Source organism: Vicia villosa, linkage group LG3, assembly GCF_029867415.1.
Source record: "Vicia villosa cultivar HV-30 ecotype Madison, WI linkage group LG3, Vvil1.0, whole genome shotgun sequence".
Lineage (NCBI taxonomy): Eukaryota > Viridiplantae > Streptophyta > Magnoliopsida > Fabales > Fabaceae > Vicia > Vicia villosa.
In genome coordinates this window covers 44,983,759-45,000,589 of record NC_081182.1, presented here as the reverse complement: position 1 = coordinate 45,000,589, position 16,831 = coordinate 44,983,759, and the positions used below count along the sequence as shown (strand labels likewise).

The following is a 16,831-nucleotide window of genomic DNA, read 5'->3' as shown; positions in this document are numbered from 1 at the left end:
AAGCGCTTTGTTTAACGTCGTTCGAGCTCGACGATTCATGCTCTCAAGGACTTAGGAATGGTGCACATTGCTCCATTCCCCCAAAGTACTCTTTTAACCGTTTTCCATTAACGGTTCTCTTCTCTTTTGTCTGAGGATTCTCCACCATAACGGCTCTGTGGTTGCATATCTCTTTTACTACCAATGGTCCGGACCATTTTGGTGTCTTTTTACCTGGAAGACATCTTAGTTTTGATTTGTACATGAGCACCATTTGTCCGACCCGAAAGTAACTTTACACTTGATCTTTAGCATCTTTAAGTTCTCCCTGAGTGGTGTCGATTCGGAAGATATCAGTTTTGTTCTTAAAATAATTCTTGGCTTCGAACAGATTGAACTTTACTTCCTCATCTTGTACCCTTACTTTCATGATCCCCGCGTCCATATCAATCATCATTCGGGCGGTTTTCATGAATGGTTTTCCAAGGATCACCGGTACCTCATGATCTTCTTCCATGTCAACTACCACAAAATCCACCGAGAAGAAAAACTTATCTACTTTCACTAGCAAATCTTGAACCACTCCATATGGTGAGGTGATGGACTTGTCGGCCAATTGTAATGTCATCCTAGTAGGCGTCATCACAATATTCCCCAGTTTCTTGACAATGGATAGAGGGATCAAGTTTATGCTAGACCCCAGATCAATCAACCCATCACCAGTAAAGTTACCTTCTATATTTAATGGTAAGGTGACTCGTCCTGGGTCGGATTCCTTTCTTGGAGTAGTTCTTTGGATTACAGCACTACACTGGGCATCAAGTACCACAGTTTCTTCATCTTTGTGTCCCTTTTTCTTTATGAGCATGCTCTTCATAAATTTAGCATATTTGGGCATTTGCTCTAATGCTTCGGCAAATGGAATATTTATATGAAGTTTTTTAAATATGTCCATAAACCTTGCATGTTGCCTAACATCAGCCTTCTTTGATGGAGCGTGAGGGTACGGGAGATGTTGACTTGGTATCACATTATCCGACACCTTTTTCTTAACACTTTTTCTTTTCTTCTTAGTCTCATTTGTTTCTCTTTCATTGGTCTTGGTCATGTCGCTCATTATGACTTCATTCTCCTTCTCTTCTGTAGCATGATCATTATCCTCCTTTTCAGTATCATTGATTTCAATTTCCTCCTCACCACCTTTTTGACCAGTTCGGGTAAAAACTGCTTTGCAATGCTCTTTAGGATTCTCTCGAGTCTTGGCTGAGAATGTCGCATTTGACTGGTTAGCTGCAATTTGTTTAGCCAGTTGCCTGACTTGAGTTTCCAAATTTTTAATTGCGGCTTCCTGATTTTTCTGGTTCGTCATTGACAGTTGCATGAATTCGTTCATGGTTTCTTCCAACTTAGATTGTCCTCCTTGTTGTTGTGGCGGTGGTTGAATGTATGGTTGGAAAGTCTGTTGTTGATACCCTTGATTGTTAGGTCTTTGTTGATACCCTTGGTTATTCCTTGGAGGATAGTTCTATTGATACGATGGAGGGTTTGGGTATTGATTTTGCCTTGGTCCTTGGTTGTTATTCATATAGTTCACTTCTTCTGCCAAGACTGGTGGGCAAAATCCAGTTTGATGATCTCCCTTGCATAACTCACACATGGAAACTTGGTGTGAATTTGAAACACCATTTAGCTCTTTGATTAGTTGTGGAAGTTTGGATATTTGTTGTGTCAGAAGCTCCACTTGTGAAGTTAGTAGCTTGTTCTGAGCAAGGAGAGCATCACTATTAGTTAGTTCCAACAACCCCGACTTCTTATCTCTGACAGTACGATCATGATTACTTTGTCGGTCATTCAAAGCCATTCTCTCAATTATCTCTATTGCTTCAGCAGTTGTCTTAGACATTAATGAGCCACCAGCTGTGGCATCCAGTAGGATCTTATTAGTAGGTGTAAGACCGTTGCGGAACATGTGAATTTGATCGACTTCCGCAAATCCGTGCCCCTTTTACTTTCTTAGCATGGCTTTGAATCTTTCCTAAGCTTCATTCAATGATTCATTACTACCTTGAGAAAATACCGCAATTGCTGTTTTAGCATCAAAGAATCGGTTTTGAGAGTAAAACCGTTCCAAAAACTTTTCTTCCAGAGTATTCCAATCAGTCATAACAGTTTCAGGTTGATCGAGATACCAATCCTTAGCCTTTGATAGCAAGGAGTGTGGGAACAACCTTTTGAATAAAGTTTCTTCCTCTGCTTGGGCTACACTTGTAGTACCTGCTAACTCGTAGAATCGAGTCAGATGAGTATATGGATCTTCATGGTCCAATCCGGCGAAAGGACTTGCACAGATGAGCTGTAGAATATCGGTCTTCAATTCAGATGTCCGCCCGTTGGCGGCAGTTCTTGCGAATTGAGGATTGAGACGTGGACTATTTGCGCATGGAGCTGTGGCGGCCATGGTTACAATAGTAGGTTGTAAGATGGCTTCTTGTTCTTCTTCAAACAGTTCGTGGAAATAAAGGCCTTCACACGAATCGTCAATTGTTTCTAAGGATTGTGACGAAGTCGCAGTTGCGTTGTCTCTTGCCTTTGCTATGCTTGCTCTTTTTCGTGTTTTGCTATTCAATCTCCTAGAGGTTCTTTCGATCTCGGGATCAAAAAGAAGTTGATCGCTGGAAACTTTGCTGCACATACACTAAATCTGCAAAACTAACAAACACGTGAAACAACCAGATTAATGAAAATAACTCAAAATAAAAACTATTGCAATGCGTGCAATATTGACACAGTCCCCGGCAACGGCGCCAATTTGTTGAAAGTATTTTCGGTAAATATTTTCTTAATATATCGTATCCACAGAGACTAAGTAATATTGCTTCCGTTCTATAGTTGAGTTATAATGAGTCATAAAAAGTATTGGTTTGATTGTTTGTTCTCAATTTGCATATAATAAAATAATAACTGAATACTAGAAAGCTTAAAGATGAATAACAATGGTGAAAGAATATGTTGAGTTCTAGGGTTCATCAACCTATTCACATACAATAATCAATTTATCCACAAATGAACATTATCTAAGTTATTATCTTCATTCATCCTCAAAACTGATATTATGTCTAATGATCAATCTAGAACCACCTCTACCGGTATGATATTCGATCTCTCAGAATAACTATAAAGATAAAGGGAATTTAACCGCAATGATTTATGAAAACTTCTTCAAAACCTCATCTCTGAGTATTAATCAACAAGTCAATGTAAAAACCTAGGGCAAAAGCATGAACCCTATCTCTCGATTGATAGTCCAACAATGATATAAAATAAATGCAAGGTTTTTCATTGATAATAAACTTAAACAATTATTCACAGGAATTAATCAAATAATTGTATCTTCATAGGTTAACTACTACCTTAAACTCAACACAATGGGATTTAGCTTTCCATAGCCATGAAGAACACACAAGAATTCATGGAAGGATTCATCTTCATCAAGGGAATGTCTTTAATTGATGTTGAATTCTCCGTCGGAAGTTGGTGTTTGCTCTTGAATAGGATTTCTCTCTAAATTTCGCACACCAAAGATCCCCCTCTTATGAGAATTAGGGCTTCTATTTATAATAATTTGTCCTTGTCACGCAACCATTGCGCCTCGGCACGTACTGGCGGGGCGCGAACCCAAGTCAGAGGGTTTGTCGCGTCTCACCCATGATTGGTGCGGCTCGGCCTTTGCTTCACCTTCCTTCTTTGTAATTCTTCCTCTCCAAGAGTTTTCTCCTTGCGTGTTTCTTCGACTTTGCTTCTAAACTTCAATATGTGCACAAATAACACCCAAAGTGACGCAAGTTGTTCTACAATTAGTATCAAACCACTAAAGTTCAATTCTAACCCTAAACTCCTTAAAAAGCATAAGATAAGTTCACTTTTAGCTCAAAAGATAGTTAATTTATCACATGAAAATACTACTAATTCACTCCTAACAGTTATTAGTGTTATTGTTTACTAATATGTATGGTGCACCCTGATAATATCTCAAAAGAATTAGTTCATTTAGTAGATGTTTCTCTGAATGTTGAAGGGTTTGTCGTAAAGGCGGTAGATGTCGGCGGTGACTTTATTAAAAAGCAAGAGTTTGATGATCGCGATAGCATGCTCACATGGATTTGTAGGAGTGCAAGTAACCTTGGTTTTGGTGTGGTAATAGGAAGATTGGATAATGGGTCGGAGAGAAGAAACGCTTTTGTAACAAGGATGTGCGAAAGAAGCGGAAAAATACCAACTCCTCTAAGGAAGTTTAAAAGAGACGACAGGAGTAGTAGAAAATGCGAGTGTCCATTTAAGACCATATGTTTTCACAATTGTACAACCACACTTTGAGTTGTCGGAACCGACATTAAAAGCACTCTTGGCTTCGTGAAAAATATAATTTAGAGTAGCCCGAGACAAATTACGACCAACTGAGAATATGAGATGGTGTCTTTGAACTTGTGTTCCAACACCGTGATACTACGACCAAAACATGTATGTATCTCTCTATGTTGGTTTAGTATCATCTGGTTCACGTTATCCCAACCCATAATCAAATCACTCTTGTTATTTCCCAGCCAATTCTTCAGTCATGCATTAGCAAACTCAACTCAGTTTGTTGTTGTATTTCCGAGATGCATTTCCTCATCGGTCCAAACACAAACAAACTTCTCCTTTACCTGATCAAGTATTGTGCTTTCGACATATTTCACTAGATCAGGATATTTCACGCAAACATTCCTGAATTGTAAAACAACATAAATGTATAGCTCTTTTGTAGATGCATTTACTATCACATTTCATGCATCCATATATTTTCTCCACAATAACGTCCGCCCTAACCAATTTTCTATCTTAACCTGCAATCTATTTTGTTTCCACCGCGGGTTTAACTCGACTTCTCACATTTTTAGCAATATGGTACTTATAAAGTAAGGCGTAAGAAGTAAGAAATACAGTTGCAACCAAACACATTAATGTTGTATCTCGGTCAGTAACAATGACTTTTGACATATCTTCTTGATCCTTCAACATTGACCCACAAACCTCCAAAGCCCATGCAAAATTGTCCTTTTTTCGCACTCTAGAAATGCAAAACCAACATAACATGTTTTCTCAGCCGACGTGACACCAACAATTTCCAACAAAGGAAGCCTGTACTTATTGATCTTATATGTTAAATCAATTATGAGCACGTTGGGAAATGTATTGAACAATTTACTGGAGTCGGGATGAGTCCAATAAATTATCTCTTACTGTAACTCCATCATCACCTCGTCGGTGCCTACAAACATAATTGTTTTCATCTAGAAGTTTCATGAGGTGTTACATCTCGGTTCGATCTCTCCTAAGCGCTAATTTGGATTAATAATGCCTGTAAACGTGCTTGATATTTGATGTATTCTCGGGTATTTTGCGCTTCAAGGTTGCAAGTATGTTTTTGGGCGGTACTAAGCTCAAAGTCATGTCAGAAACACATGTTTTCTCATCCGGAAGAAGCCGGCATGCAATTGGATGACCAACCAACTTTTGAGTTAGATCATGGTACGTTGTGTAAACCACATATCACATTAAATCTCCATTTGTTATTTGTCAAAAGATAACCACGCAACATAAATGGGCATTCACATCTTCTTGATCAGGTGTCGTCGCGTTTCAATTTTTGGATACGACAGATATATTTTCCACTTCTTTCGCATGTCAAAGTCACAAATGCATTTCTTCTAGCCGTACCATTATCGAAACTTCCAATCACAACATTAAATCGCAACACGTCGTCACGTAATTCAAACACTTCTCTATTTTCAAATTGCTCGCGAATATCTATCACCTTTGTTACGATAGGAGATACGAGTGGTGAAACAACTTCACATACATTAGGTTTGAGAATGTTATCGGGAATTCGGGATGCACCATACCTAATGTAATAGACATCATAATTATCAATTATGTTGGGAAAATAAACACAGACATAAACCGAAAATATACCTCCAGTTTAGTTCAACTGCAAATCGGAAATATACCTCCGATTTTTGCATTATCTGTTTCTAAATTCAAAAACAACATAAAGTATGGAATGTGAATTGAATAAAATAAACTTTACCTTAAATTCTACTTCCTTGAGCCCCTTTTGATATGATGAACCACAAAAATAAAAATTTATAATGAAAAAATTAATTGAGTATGGAAGGGTTTTTGAGAGGTTTAATGAAAAGATAAAGAAATATAGTGATAAAAAATGTTAGTTACTATTTTAAATTATATATAATTCCCATAATACCAAAAGTATATTGCCGATTATATATAAATTGGCAAAGTGACAGGAATTTCCGCTCTAATAACCCGGGTTATATTTTTCGGTTCTTAACCGTGTATATATTTTCGGTATGGTTTTTTACATTTTAAAATTGAATAAAATCGAATAAGTCGAAATCCTCTTTTTATGGGGTAGAATAAGAGTAGTGCTATTTAGTATGAAGCAATTTGAAGAAGAAATGCAAGAATGAGTATGTGTCACTATTTTAGTGGTGAATTTTAAATTAACTTTAAATTTAACTTCCTTTTTAATAGGATCATGGGAGTTGGGGTGATAATGGATGGTTGTGATCTATTCTTGCATTTCTTGTTTTTCCACTTTCTTACTAATAAGCATTTTCCTTTTTATTTTTACGAGTCTAAAATCGAATAAGTCCAAATCCTCATTTATTTCCCTGGAGCTCACATAGGTCCACCCCTCTCTCTCCATCTCTTAATTAGACAAAATTGGTGGTTTGGCTTAATGAGTAGCACAAACTGGTGAGTTCAAAATCGAGAACGTGGAGGTACATTCCCGTCAATTTTGGCATACCACAGCACAAAGAGCTAAGTCTAACACCCTTAAGTTTGGGACTCCAACACCCTTAAGTTTGGGACTTTATGACTATAGTGTAGGAATATGAACAACATCATGTGAAGCAGAAGAAGAAGCAAGTTGAGAATTTAAGCCGCGTGCATTTCAATTTCATTGACCCTTCTCTTCATTTTTAGTTCCCACCTAACTTTTCCCTTTCTCTCTTCTTCTTCTTCTTCAACCCCTTCCTCTTCCCATTCTTCCCCCATTCACCAAAAATGGACAATTCCACTCAAGAATCCCACCTCCGATCCGACAACAACTCCGTCACCTACGACTCCCCCCACCCTCTCTACGCCATGGCTTTCTCTTCAAACCCCAATCCCCAACACCACCAACGAATCGCCGTCGGTAGTTTCCTCGAAGAATACACCAACCGCATCGACATCCTCTCTTTCAACCCCGACACTCTCTCCATCAAACCCCAACCTTCACTCTCCTTCGATCACCCTTACCCACCTACCAAACTCATGTTCCATCCCTCAACCCATTCCACCCTCCAAAAATCATCCTCCGACCTCCTCGCTACCTCCGGCGACTATCTCCGTCTCTGGGAAGTTCGCGAGAATTCCGTCGAGGCCATTTCTCTTTTCAACAACAGCAAAACCAGCGAGTTTTGCGCTCCGTTAACCTCCTTCGACTGGAACGAAATTGAGCCGAAACGAATTGGGACTTCGAGTATTGACACCACTTGTACTATCTGGGACATTGAAAGAGGGGTTGTGGAAACGCAGCTTATTGCTCATGATAAAGAGGTTTACGATATCGCTTGGGGGGAATCGAGAGTTTTCGCTTCGGTTTCTGCTGATGGGTCTGTTAGGATCTTTGATTTAAGGGACAAAGAGCATTCTACTATTATCTATGAGAGTCCTCAACCGGATACCCCTTTGCTTCGTTTGGCTTGGAACAAGAAGGATTTGAGATACATGGCGACTATTTTGATGGATAGTAATAAAGTTGTGATTTTGGATATTAGATCACCCACCACGCCTGTCGCGGAATTGGAGAGGCATCGGGCGGGTGTTAATGCGATTGCTTGGGCTCCAAGAAGCTCGAAGCATATTTGTTCGGCCGGAGATGATACACAGGCTCTTATGTGGGAGTTGCCTACTGTGGCGGGTCCGAACGGGATTGATCCAATGTCTATGTATTCTTCTGGTTATGAGATTAATCAGCTTCAGTGGTCTGCGGCTCAGCCGGATTGGATTGCAATTGCTTTTGCGAACAAGATGCAGCTTTTGAGGGTTTGAATTTCAGGTCAGGGAATAGTTTACTTGTAGTTTTGAAAGCCAAATTACTCATTGCAGTGTTTTGAGTTGTGTGTGATTGATATGTATTGAGTAGTAGTCTAGTCTAACTCGGTCATGCATTAATTATAGAGGACTCGATGATTCTTATGCGTATATTGTATTACTGTCTAATGTATGCAATGGTTTCTTTTGGTGGTCTTAAACTACTGCTGTGTTTCACATGTAAGAGTGAATTGGTAGTGTGATAGTCAAAGCAAACTATTTTACGTTCATGTTTTACTTATAGCTGAAATTGAAGTTGCATTTGCTTGTTGAATTGAAGATGGAATTTAACGAGTTTAATATTGTAATTGCTGCCCTTCTAAATGAGTGACCCTTGTTAAATTTCAAAGTTGATTCTTTTTGTATTGTTATTGAACAGTGAACACCCTTGTATGTATTGTCTCAGTAGTAACGAATGGTTGTTTATTAAACTTTGCCAAAGCCTTCATTCGTGCCATTTATGTAGATATTTAGTCAATGAAGTATACTTATATTCCTCGGTTATAAGAGCTGCAGTGTCGCATTGGATTGGATTGGGTTTTTTTGGTAAAAAATAATAAGTATACTTGGTACTGCGGAAATGAGAATATTTCAATGCGTAAGTGGTTATAGATGATTATGTAAGATTTTAAACAAAAGAAAATTGTGTAGCCCTCAGTAAAAAAAACACAGTATAGTATTGTTTTCGGTTATTTGAGTATGTGTGGGGGAGTTTTGTAGAGCTAAGGAATGTTGACTCGATGGAGGATCGTTCAGTATTAGAGTTGAAAGAAGACCGAGGAAAATTATATGCCAATAAGATATATTTGTGACAGGATTTTCTTAGCATTGATCGTACGACCTCACGTGCCACGGCTGCCAGAACATACTACGATTAGAGCAAGATCTTTTTTCTAGCGCCGTCGTGGTCAAGATCGAGAGATCTTCAGGGGGATAGTAAGGGAAAATCGTGTTGGCTTTGGATTTGTGTTGGCCATTTCTTAACTGGGTCAGTTTTTGATAGAAATTCCTGTTGGGCTTTTTAGATTTGTGTTGGGTCTTTCTTAGCTGGGTCTGTTTTTGATCAAAAACTGACCCGGTTAAGAAAGACCAACACAATTCAGAAGCCCTGTTTACTGATAATTAAAAGCAGAGTTCCCTCCCCTTTCTAAACCCCAAAACACAACAGCTTCCCATCCCTCTCCGTTCTCTGCTACTGCAACACCTGCCCCTTACCCCTTGTTCTCTGCAGTCCTCCTCTCATCACTACGACCGCGGCGGCGTCCCCTGCGACGCCGTCGGCGTCCTTTATCTCCCTTTTTTTTTTGTTGCACATCTTGCAACTCTTTTTCCTCTTTTATTTCTTTCACAACTCTGTAATCTCTTATTTTGTAATTAGTCTTTTGAGGTTAAGTATTAAGTCTTGTGAGTACTTGTGAACTTAGTTTTTTGTGTTACTTTATGAACTTAGTACTTGGTTGTTATTAACTTCTTACATAATGATGGATACGAAATATTAATTAAATTGGTTGAATGTTGTGATTTATTAGTTATTTTGTCTATGAATTATAATTTGTATGCTTTTATGGGTGTTCGGTAGGATTTTACATGTCGAGTTACAATCTTTCATTGCATACCGATCATACTTTGCGTGTGTTTGGATCAGCTTCTTTTCACCGCCACCACACGTTTGGATAGCAGTTTGCCGTGAAAACCTGAAGTCACAAAGTGTAGCTTCTATGCTACCGTGACTTTTCACCGTGCTTTTTCAATTTCTGCCGCCAAACCAAACATAGCATTAAGATCTCGTGTTTGACTACATTGGTATTTCCTCAAATAACATGGTCTGTTATCCTTTGTATTACTATTAATCCTAGCTCTGAAGTATCCGATACTATTGCATTTTTTTACGAACTAGTGTAAATTGAAGATTAGCTACAACAATTGTATATTAACTTTGAAGGTCTGCCCAAAATCTCGTGCCTTCGTAAAGAATTTGCAACTTGTGCCCTCATAAAGAATTTGCAACTTATTGAAGTCCATTTGGCATTGCTTTTCTGCACGCTGTTCTGCATTTCAGATGATAGTCATTATTATATAAATATATCAATTAGTACCCGTTTCTATCATGCTGCTAATTTCCCCATGCCTAAAAATACCTGCTACTTGTATTTTAATGAATTTAGCTGCCATATTTTGGATAAGAGTGTAAGACTACAATCGTGGATCAAACTGTGCACTGATGAATATTGAATATGCTTTTCAACATCTCCTGTCTGTAAGTGACAGGATCAATTAGATTTAACTGTGAAGTTCGTGGCTCTAATTCATTTAAAGTTTTCTGTAATCAATTTTAGGATTGGATGTGTGGTTTATACTCATATAAGTTGGCTTGCTTAATGCATTTACCAATTACCATTTCAGAAAAAAACTTATAAACATATTCATAAACACCCTGCTTAAGCTCACGTGTTCCTTTCTTGCAGATATCCTAGTATTGATAAGGTAGTTAAAGACTGAACCACTTTTCCTTGCATAATTAAAAAATAATGTTTCCTTCATAGTTTATAGAAATATATCTCAGGATGTCTGCATAGTTAAAGAATGGATGCTCATCTTTGTTTCCTCACAGTCAATATGGGTAAAAATCTACTGATTTACTAGTAGGTAATGTTCTGGAATATTTAACTGTTCTTGCTGAGTTTCTGGTTAAGGACAGAGAAACTGAATTATTTCCTCCCCCCTAATTCGCATGTTGAAATATACACAGTTGAGTTTATATTTTGTTATTAAGTAGAGACTAACAAAGTGTAACTTAGTCTAGATGATTGAAGGGAGTATAGCTCTATAGATTTCAAGAGAATCATGGTTAATATTCAACATTCTAGCATGGTATCAGTTGAGCCTAGCAATGATCCAATCGTATTGCCCAACAACTCTGACCTAGTTAGTCAGTCTCACCACATGAACACTAGAATAATTCTTGAGGGACTTTCTCAAGAACTTGAGTCCACTATTTCTCTTTGTCATAACCCAATTTTGTCCCTCACTATCTTTTGCTTTTCATCTGGTAATAAGTTTTGAGTTTCATCTGAAATTATGGTGAGAGGTCCCAAGGCCATGATTTCATTTCTCTGAGTCAAATATTGTCTTAACCATAAGCATGCATGTATGTTTAGCATCTCTCTAACATTAAGTCAAATTAACAAAATCAAAGAATAAAAGTTAAGAGTTTGGCTTCTATTCACATTGCATCGTCATTTGCATTTGCCTACTCATGCATTTTTTAGGTTGATTTCACTTGTAAACTACTTGAATTCCAATTGGAGGCAAAGGTTTGTATTTGAATTTTGGTTCAATTTGATTCCTTTTGATTATGTTGGAACAAGGTTCTAAGGTCTTCATTAGGTCAAGGATTAACATTCGATCAAATAGTTTTCTTTTCTTTTAGATGCTAAAACTTGGAAGTGTGGTTTAGGTTTTATCACTTAAGACCTCAACCTTTAGCCCACATTTCTAAGCTTTGTTTTAAGGTTTGGTCAGTTGTCTTTAGACCAAGAATCATTTATCCACTCCCCCATGTTTACCACACTTGCTTCATGCAACTCAGATTAGAGAAATCAAGATGGAAACACATCCTTGACAGCTTGGTTACTTATCTATTTACTTTTCCAGAAAGAGATATTGTTATCATCTTCAACACTGCAACTAATATTCTCAGTGAATATGCGTCTCTCCACTTCAGACATGCCTCCCAAGTCCCTTAACTCTTCCCACCATACGGACTGGGTTTTCTTTTTGCACTGATCGAATTTAGTAAATAAAACAAGAGCAGGTTTACAATACCTATGGTTCAAGATGATGACCCAAAGAGCCTCCTTATCCACAAAAATTACCCACTTTCACTTTAGCAAAAGAGTTTTATTGAATAGACCTATATCCTTTACTCCAAGACCTTCATCCTCTTTCTTGTTGCAAACATTCTTCCAGCTTATCTAGTGAGCATTTCTTTTTTCTTCAGTGTTGTTCCACAAGAAATTTTTCTGTATGCTAGTAATCTCTTTCACCACATTTGAAGGAGCTTTGTAGAAAGACATAACATACACAGGGATAACACTAATGGAAACATTCACTAATATCATTCTTGCTCCCATATCAATGTGCTTACCTTTCCAAATAGATAACCTTTTTCTCATCTTATTTATTATTGGCCCCCGCATGCTGTATCTCCTCGGACTGCCACCAACTTGCACTCCCAAGAACTTGAAAGGAATTGTGTCCAACTTGCACGCCAAGAAAGTTGACGCTGTTTGTAAAAAACCATCCCTGACATTAACACCTTACAAATTGCTTTTGTTATCGACCCTGTTTTAGACTCAAAGATTCTAAGGACAACCTTCAAAATCCATAAGTTACCCCAAGAACTTCTTCCCATTATTAAGGTGTCGTCCGCAAATTATATAAGATCGAAAGATGTTGCTTCGCTAACTTAAAAACCTTTAAAGGATCCAACCTCCCCTGCTCTCCTCATGAGAACCAATAGACGCACCTTCCATAGTTATAACAAAGAAAAAAAAGGGACACAGGATCCCCCTGTCTCAGTCCCTTGCTAACTTCAAATTCCTCCGCTGCACTTCCATTAACCAAAATTGACATTGAGCTTTTAAAAACAGTCGCCTCCATCCATGATTTCCACCTGGCCCCAAAACCCATTGAGTTCATAACTTCCCTGGTATAAAAGTTGTTTGGTTCTTGGAGACCAGTTTGTCAACCACCTTCCTTAATCTATTGGCCTAAATCTTGGCAAAAATCTTGTATATGCATCCAATTTAGGTGTGTAATCACTCAAGACTTAAGGGTTTTTCCTTTTGGTATTAAGGTGATAAAAGAAGACGTCACTACCTTTGGAATCTTGGTATAAGCATGGAATTCCTTCACAAATATATTAACATCCTCCCTCAATACATCCCAACACTTCTTTAAGAATTCAAAATTGTATCCATCCGGACCTAGACTTCGATTTCCATCACATTTCCACGCCACCTCCTTGATTTCTTCGTCTGAAAAAGGTTTGTACTCTCTTCCACGAACAAACTATGTAGAAAAAGAATATTAATATTAATCCTTAAGACCTTATATCTCTTCTCTACCACCTCCTTGCAACTAATATCAACGGAATCCTCTAATACAGTGTTAAGGTCATTTAAATCAGAGACAAAAGTACCAACCTTCAAATCCTGCCAGCTAAAAATTTTCGTATTCCACCATTTTAGCCCCCCTTTCAAAGCTTTAAGTTTTTCCTTGAGGACATAAGCCCCTTCTCTGAGATCTCAAAAGAATTCCATTCCGATTTAACAAAATTGAAGAAATCTTTGTGACCAAACCAATGATTATTGAATTTGAAAGGCTTAGGACCCCAACCAACCGGGGCAATAATCCGAGATATCCCTCTTTCCAACCAACTGCCCTATGATCTTCTAAGAATTCACCGTGTTATCAGATAAGAGAAACATATCAAATCTGCTCATTACACACCTAATGAGTCACAGAAAGTTCATTCTTCCTCATTTGTTCCCTATAAACTACTAGCCATATCACTATAAAAGAACCTAACTTTGTTTATTGAAAAAAAAAAAAACAAAGATCAGAATTTCCTGAACGAATAATGTGAGCAATCCTCTTTCTCTTGACTCGATTGCCACCTCCTCTTATGTGGAAGGATACTATATTATAGTATTATTAAAAATATACAAACTGTGGAGGGAGTTCAATTCTAAATTTGTAGCACTTCATTTAGCCCATAAAATACTTCACAGAACAAAATAAAGTCCTCCTCTAAATAATTCCTCTATTTTATATAGGAACTAAAATTGACTTTTTCCTCTGATAATAAGAAAAATAAAAATGCCACTCCCCTCTCCTCCAACTAAACACCAACTAAACTCCAACTAAAGACACACTTAGTCCTCTCCGTCCCACGGCACCACAACAACAACCACTAACCGTCCCTATCAAACCTGGTCGTTTCCTCAAACTTCCCGCCATGTCCCACATCGCCACGTCATTACACATCCCCAACAACAATAACCGCCGCCACAATTTCGCATCTCCACAGTCTCTCTCCGACTGGCTCAAACCTCGTTTACCCTCCAACTCCTTCGCATCCTGGGGTGTAAACCCCGGCACCAAGAACGTCCACAATCTCTGGCTCGAACTTTCTCAGGGAGAAACCTCCCTCGATGATTCCAATCCCCCAGTTCGAACCGTTCAGGTTGTTAAGGTTCTGATTACCGGTAAAGATGGAAAGTTTCTGTTGGAGTCGCACCATGAATTGTCCAACGGCAAAGTGAGCCAGCGGAATAGGCCCTTAACGGAAAAGATGAAGCCCAACGAGGTTCCAGAATCCACCGCCCTTAGAGAGATCAGGGAAGAGCTTGGCTCCATGCTCGTTGTTGGGTCAAACGCTGTGACGATTGATCGGAATTCGTATGAGATGAGGGTGGAAGAGAGGGATTCAGAGACTTATCCTGGTTTGCTTGGTTGCTACGTTTTCCATACTTTTTATGCTACGGTTGAGGGTTTGCCAGAGGGTGATTTTTGCTCTCATGAGGTTGATGAGTATGCTGATTCCGACGACAAGAAAGTTGCACACAAAGCTGTTTCTGTTAAGAAACATTATTGGAAATGGGTCAGTGCTGATTCTATTCAACCTTGATGTGTTTTTTTTTTCTTTCATATGACTGAGAATTGTAAAGTAAATATACTTTTGTAGTAAAAAGGATATATACATGTGTATCATTAATTTTAGAGGAGTGCTATATTTACACTCCAATTGTAACACCTTAGTACACCGTAGCATTTAACTCTCACTTTCAATTGCACAAGTTTTAAGTTTGATTAAAATAATAAATAAAAATAAAACAGTATGCATTATCGTATGAATATACGATGTATATGTCAATTTCAGGTGTATACATATCATTTCTCTTAATTTTAACCGTGTATTTGTCATAATGTTACATGTGTATCATAAATCCTCAGGGATTTCATCGAATTCCGCTTGACATTAGATTTTATTCTTAAGAGATTGACTTTGACATATTTAATCTCCTAAGCATAACAACGTGATCATACCTTCAAATGAAAAATTTACCTCATAGTGTTATCATCATCAAAATCATTTAGGTCATCCGACTATTATAAACTTTATACTTGCAAGCACATAGATCCATATTCTCCCTCTTTTTGATGATTATAACACATCTCTTAGGGAGGTGGACAAACAAACAAATAACTATAAAAGTTTGGAGTTGTTAAACTCCCCCTGAAAAATATAGAGACTATACCCTACTTCCCTTGAGATTATAATTCTCCCTATTTAGCATGATCAAAAAGGCGATAAAAAGATAAACATACATGGAATACATCAAAGCACATAGATCATATATATTAAATAAAACATAGAAAAATTAAAATATTCATTAATTATACAGAGAAATTCAAGAAGCATGAAGAAACAAATAAAGCAGAAGCAAGAAAATCATGCAAGCAAACGGGTGAAAACTACTCCATGTCCTTATCATCATCCCTAAACAACTATGATGGAAGTTGTATCTGAGAGAGATGTCTAGAAGTTGATCTTTTTGTTAGTCCTTTTATTGTAAAGTGCCCTTTCTCGCTCAATAATATTTTGTTGCAAAGTTCCATTTCTCAAACTTCAACAACTCTCATCCGCTGTGACACATGAAGTAGAACTTCAATGAGGGTATGGTATGGATTTAAAATTTTAATGCATCGTCCTTTATTTTTAATTACTAAAAACTTATTCTTTTAAAAAATTATTAGATATTTTATATTATAGAATTTATAATTTAAATAGTTAAAATAGAATATTTACAACAACAACAACCAAGCCTTATCCCATTAAGTGAATTAGGCTACATGAATCAACTTATACCATAATGATCTATTCAGGATCATACTTCTGTCCAAATAGTTAATTTCAAAATCTTTCTTAATAATTTCTCTTATAGTCTTTCTAAGTCTCCCTCTTCCTCCAGTTGTTTGACTTCTCTTCATATGATCTACTCTCATCACCACAAAATCTACAGGTCTTCTCTCTACATGCTCAAACCACCTAAGTCTATTTCTCACCATCTTCTCTACTATAAGCGTCACCCTAACATTCTCTTTAATAATTTCATTTCTAATTCTATCCTGCATAGTTTTACCACACATCCATGTAACATCCTCTTCTCTTCAATAATTATTGTTAGTTCCATAGTTTTAGGGTTGGCAACAATTTTTCTAAAACTTGGTTCATGACAGATGCTGAGCAAGATGTCGTAACATCTTGATCATACTAATACAATAGAGTTTGAGCTTACATTGAAGACAAATGTTCTAACAAATGTCATGATATTCTGAACCAGAACATCAGTACATGCTGTTTTAAATCTTGACAAATTTGATTTGATTTTCTGATATTTCCCTTAGATATATCTCAATAATATTCGCAGGTTAAGAAGATTTAAGTTGGAACTATAGAATCAAATCAAGACAAAATTAAAGTTTCTAAAATTAGATGATTGAAAAATTTAGGAAACTTGAAGATTTGTTCCAAGATTGAAAAAGATCTCTTTGCGGATTTATTGTAGCTCTCAGCGTG

The 16,831-nt window shown here is 37.4% G+C and overlaps 3 protein-coding genes across 3 annotated transcripts; 2 read left to right on the top strand and 1 right to left on the bottom strand.

Annotated features, from left to right (window-relative positions):
* Window positions 1–274: 274 nt before the first annotated feature.
* On the bottom strand, window positions 275–1,348 carry LOC131657974 (uncharacterized). Its single transcript, XM_058927314.1, has 2 exons — window positions 956–1,348; window positions 275–850 (listed from the first exon to the last, which is right to left on the bottom strand). The coding sequence occupies exons 1-2, from the start codon at window positions 1,346–1,348 to the stop codon at window positions 275–277; spliced, it is 969 nt and encodes a 322-aa protein (XP_058783297.1).
* A 5,425-nt stretch (window positions 1,349–6,773) lies between these two features.
* LOC131661231 (protein TRANSPARENT TESTA GLABRA 1) lies at window positions 6,774–8,458 on the top strand. The gene has a single exon (XM_058930690.1). It carries the CDS (start codon window positions 7,111–7,113, stop codon window positions 8,140–8,142), a length of 1,032 nt encoding a protein of 343 aa, XP_058786673.1. The 5' UTR covers window positions 6,774–7,110; the 3' UTR covers window positions 8,143–8,458.
* A 153-nt stretch (window positions 8,459–8,611) lies between these two features.
* LOC131661232 (uncharacterized) lies at window positions 8,612–16,644 on the top strand. Its single transcript, XM_058930691.1, has one exon. The coding sequence runs from the start codon at window positions 14,207–14,209 to the stop codon at window positions 14,876–14,878; it is 672 nt and encodes a 223-aa protein (XP_058786674.1). The 5' UTR covers window positions 8,612–14,206; the 3' UTR covers window positions 14,879–16,644.
* Window positions 16,645–16,831: the final 187 nt, after the last annotated feature.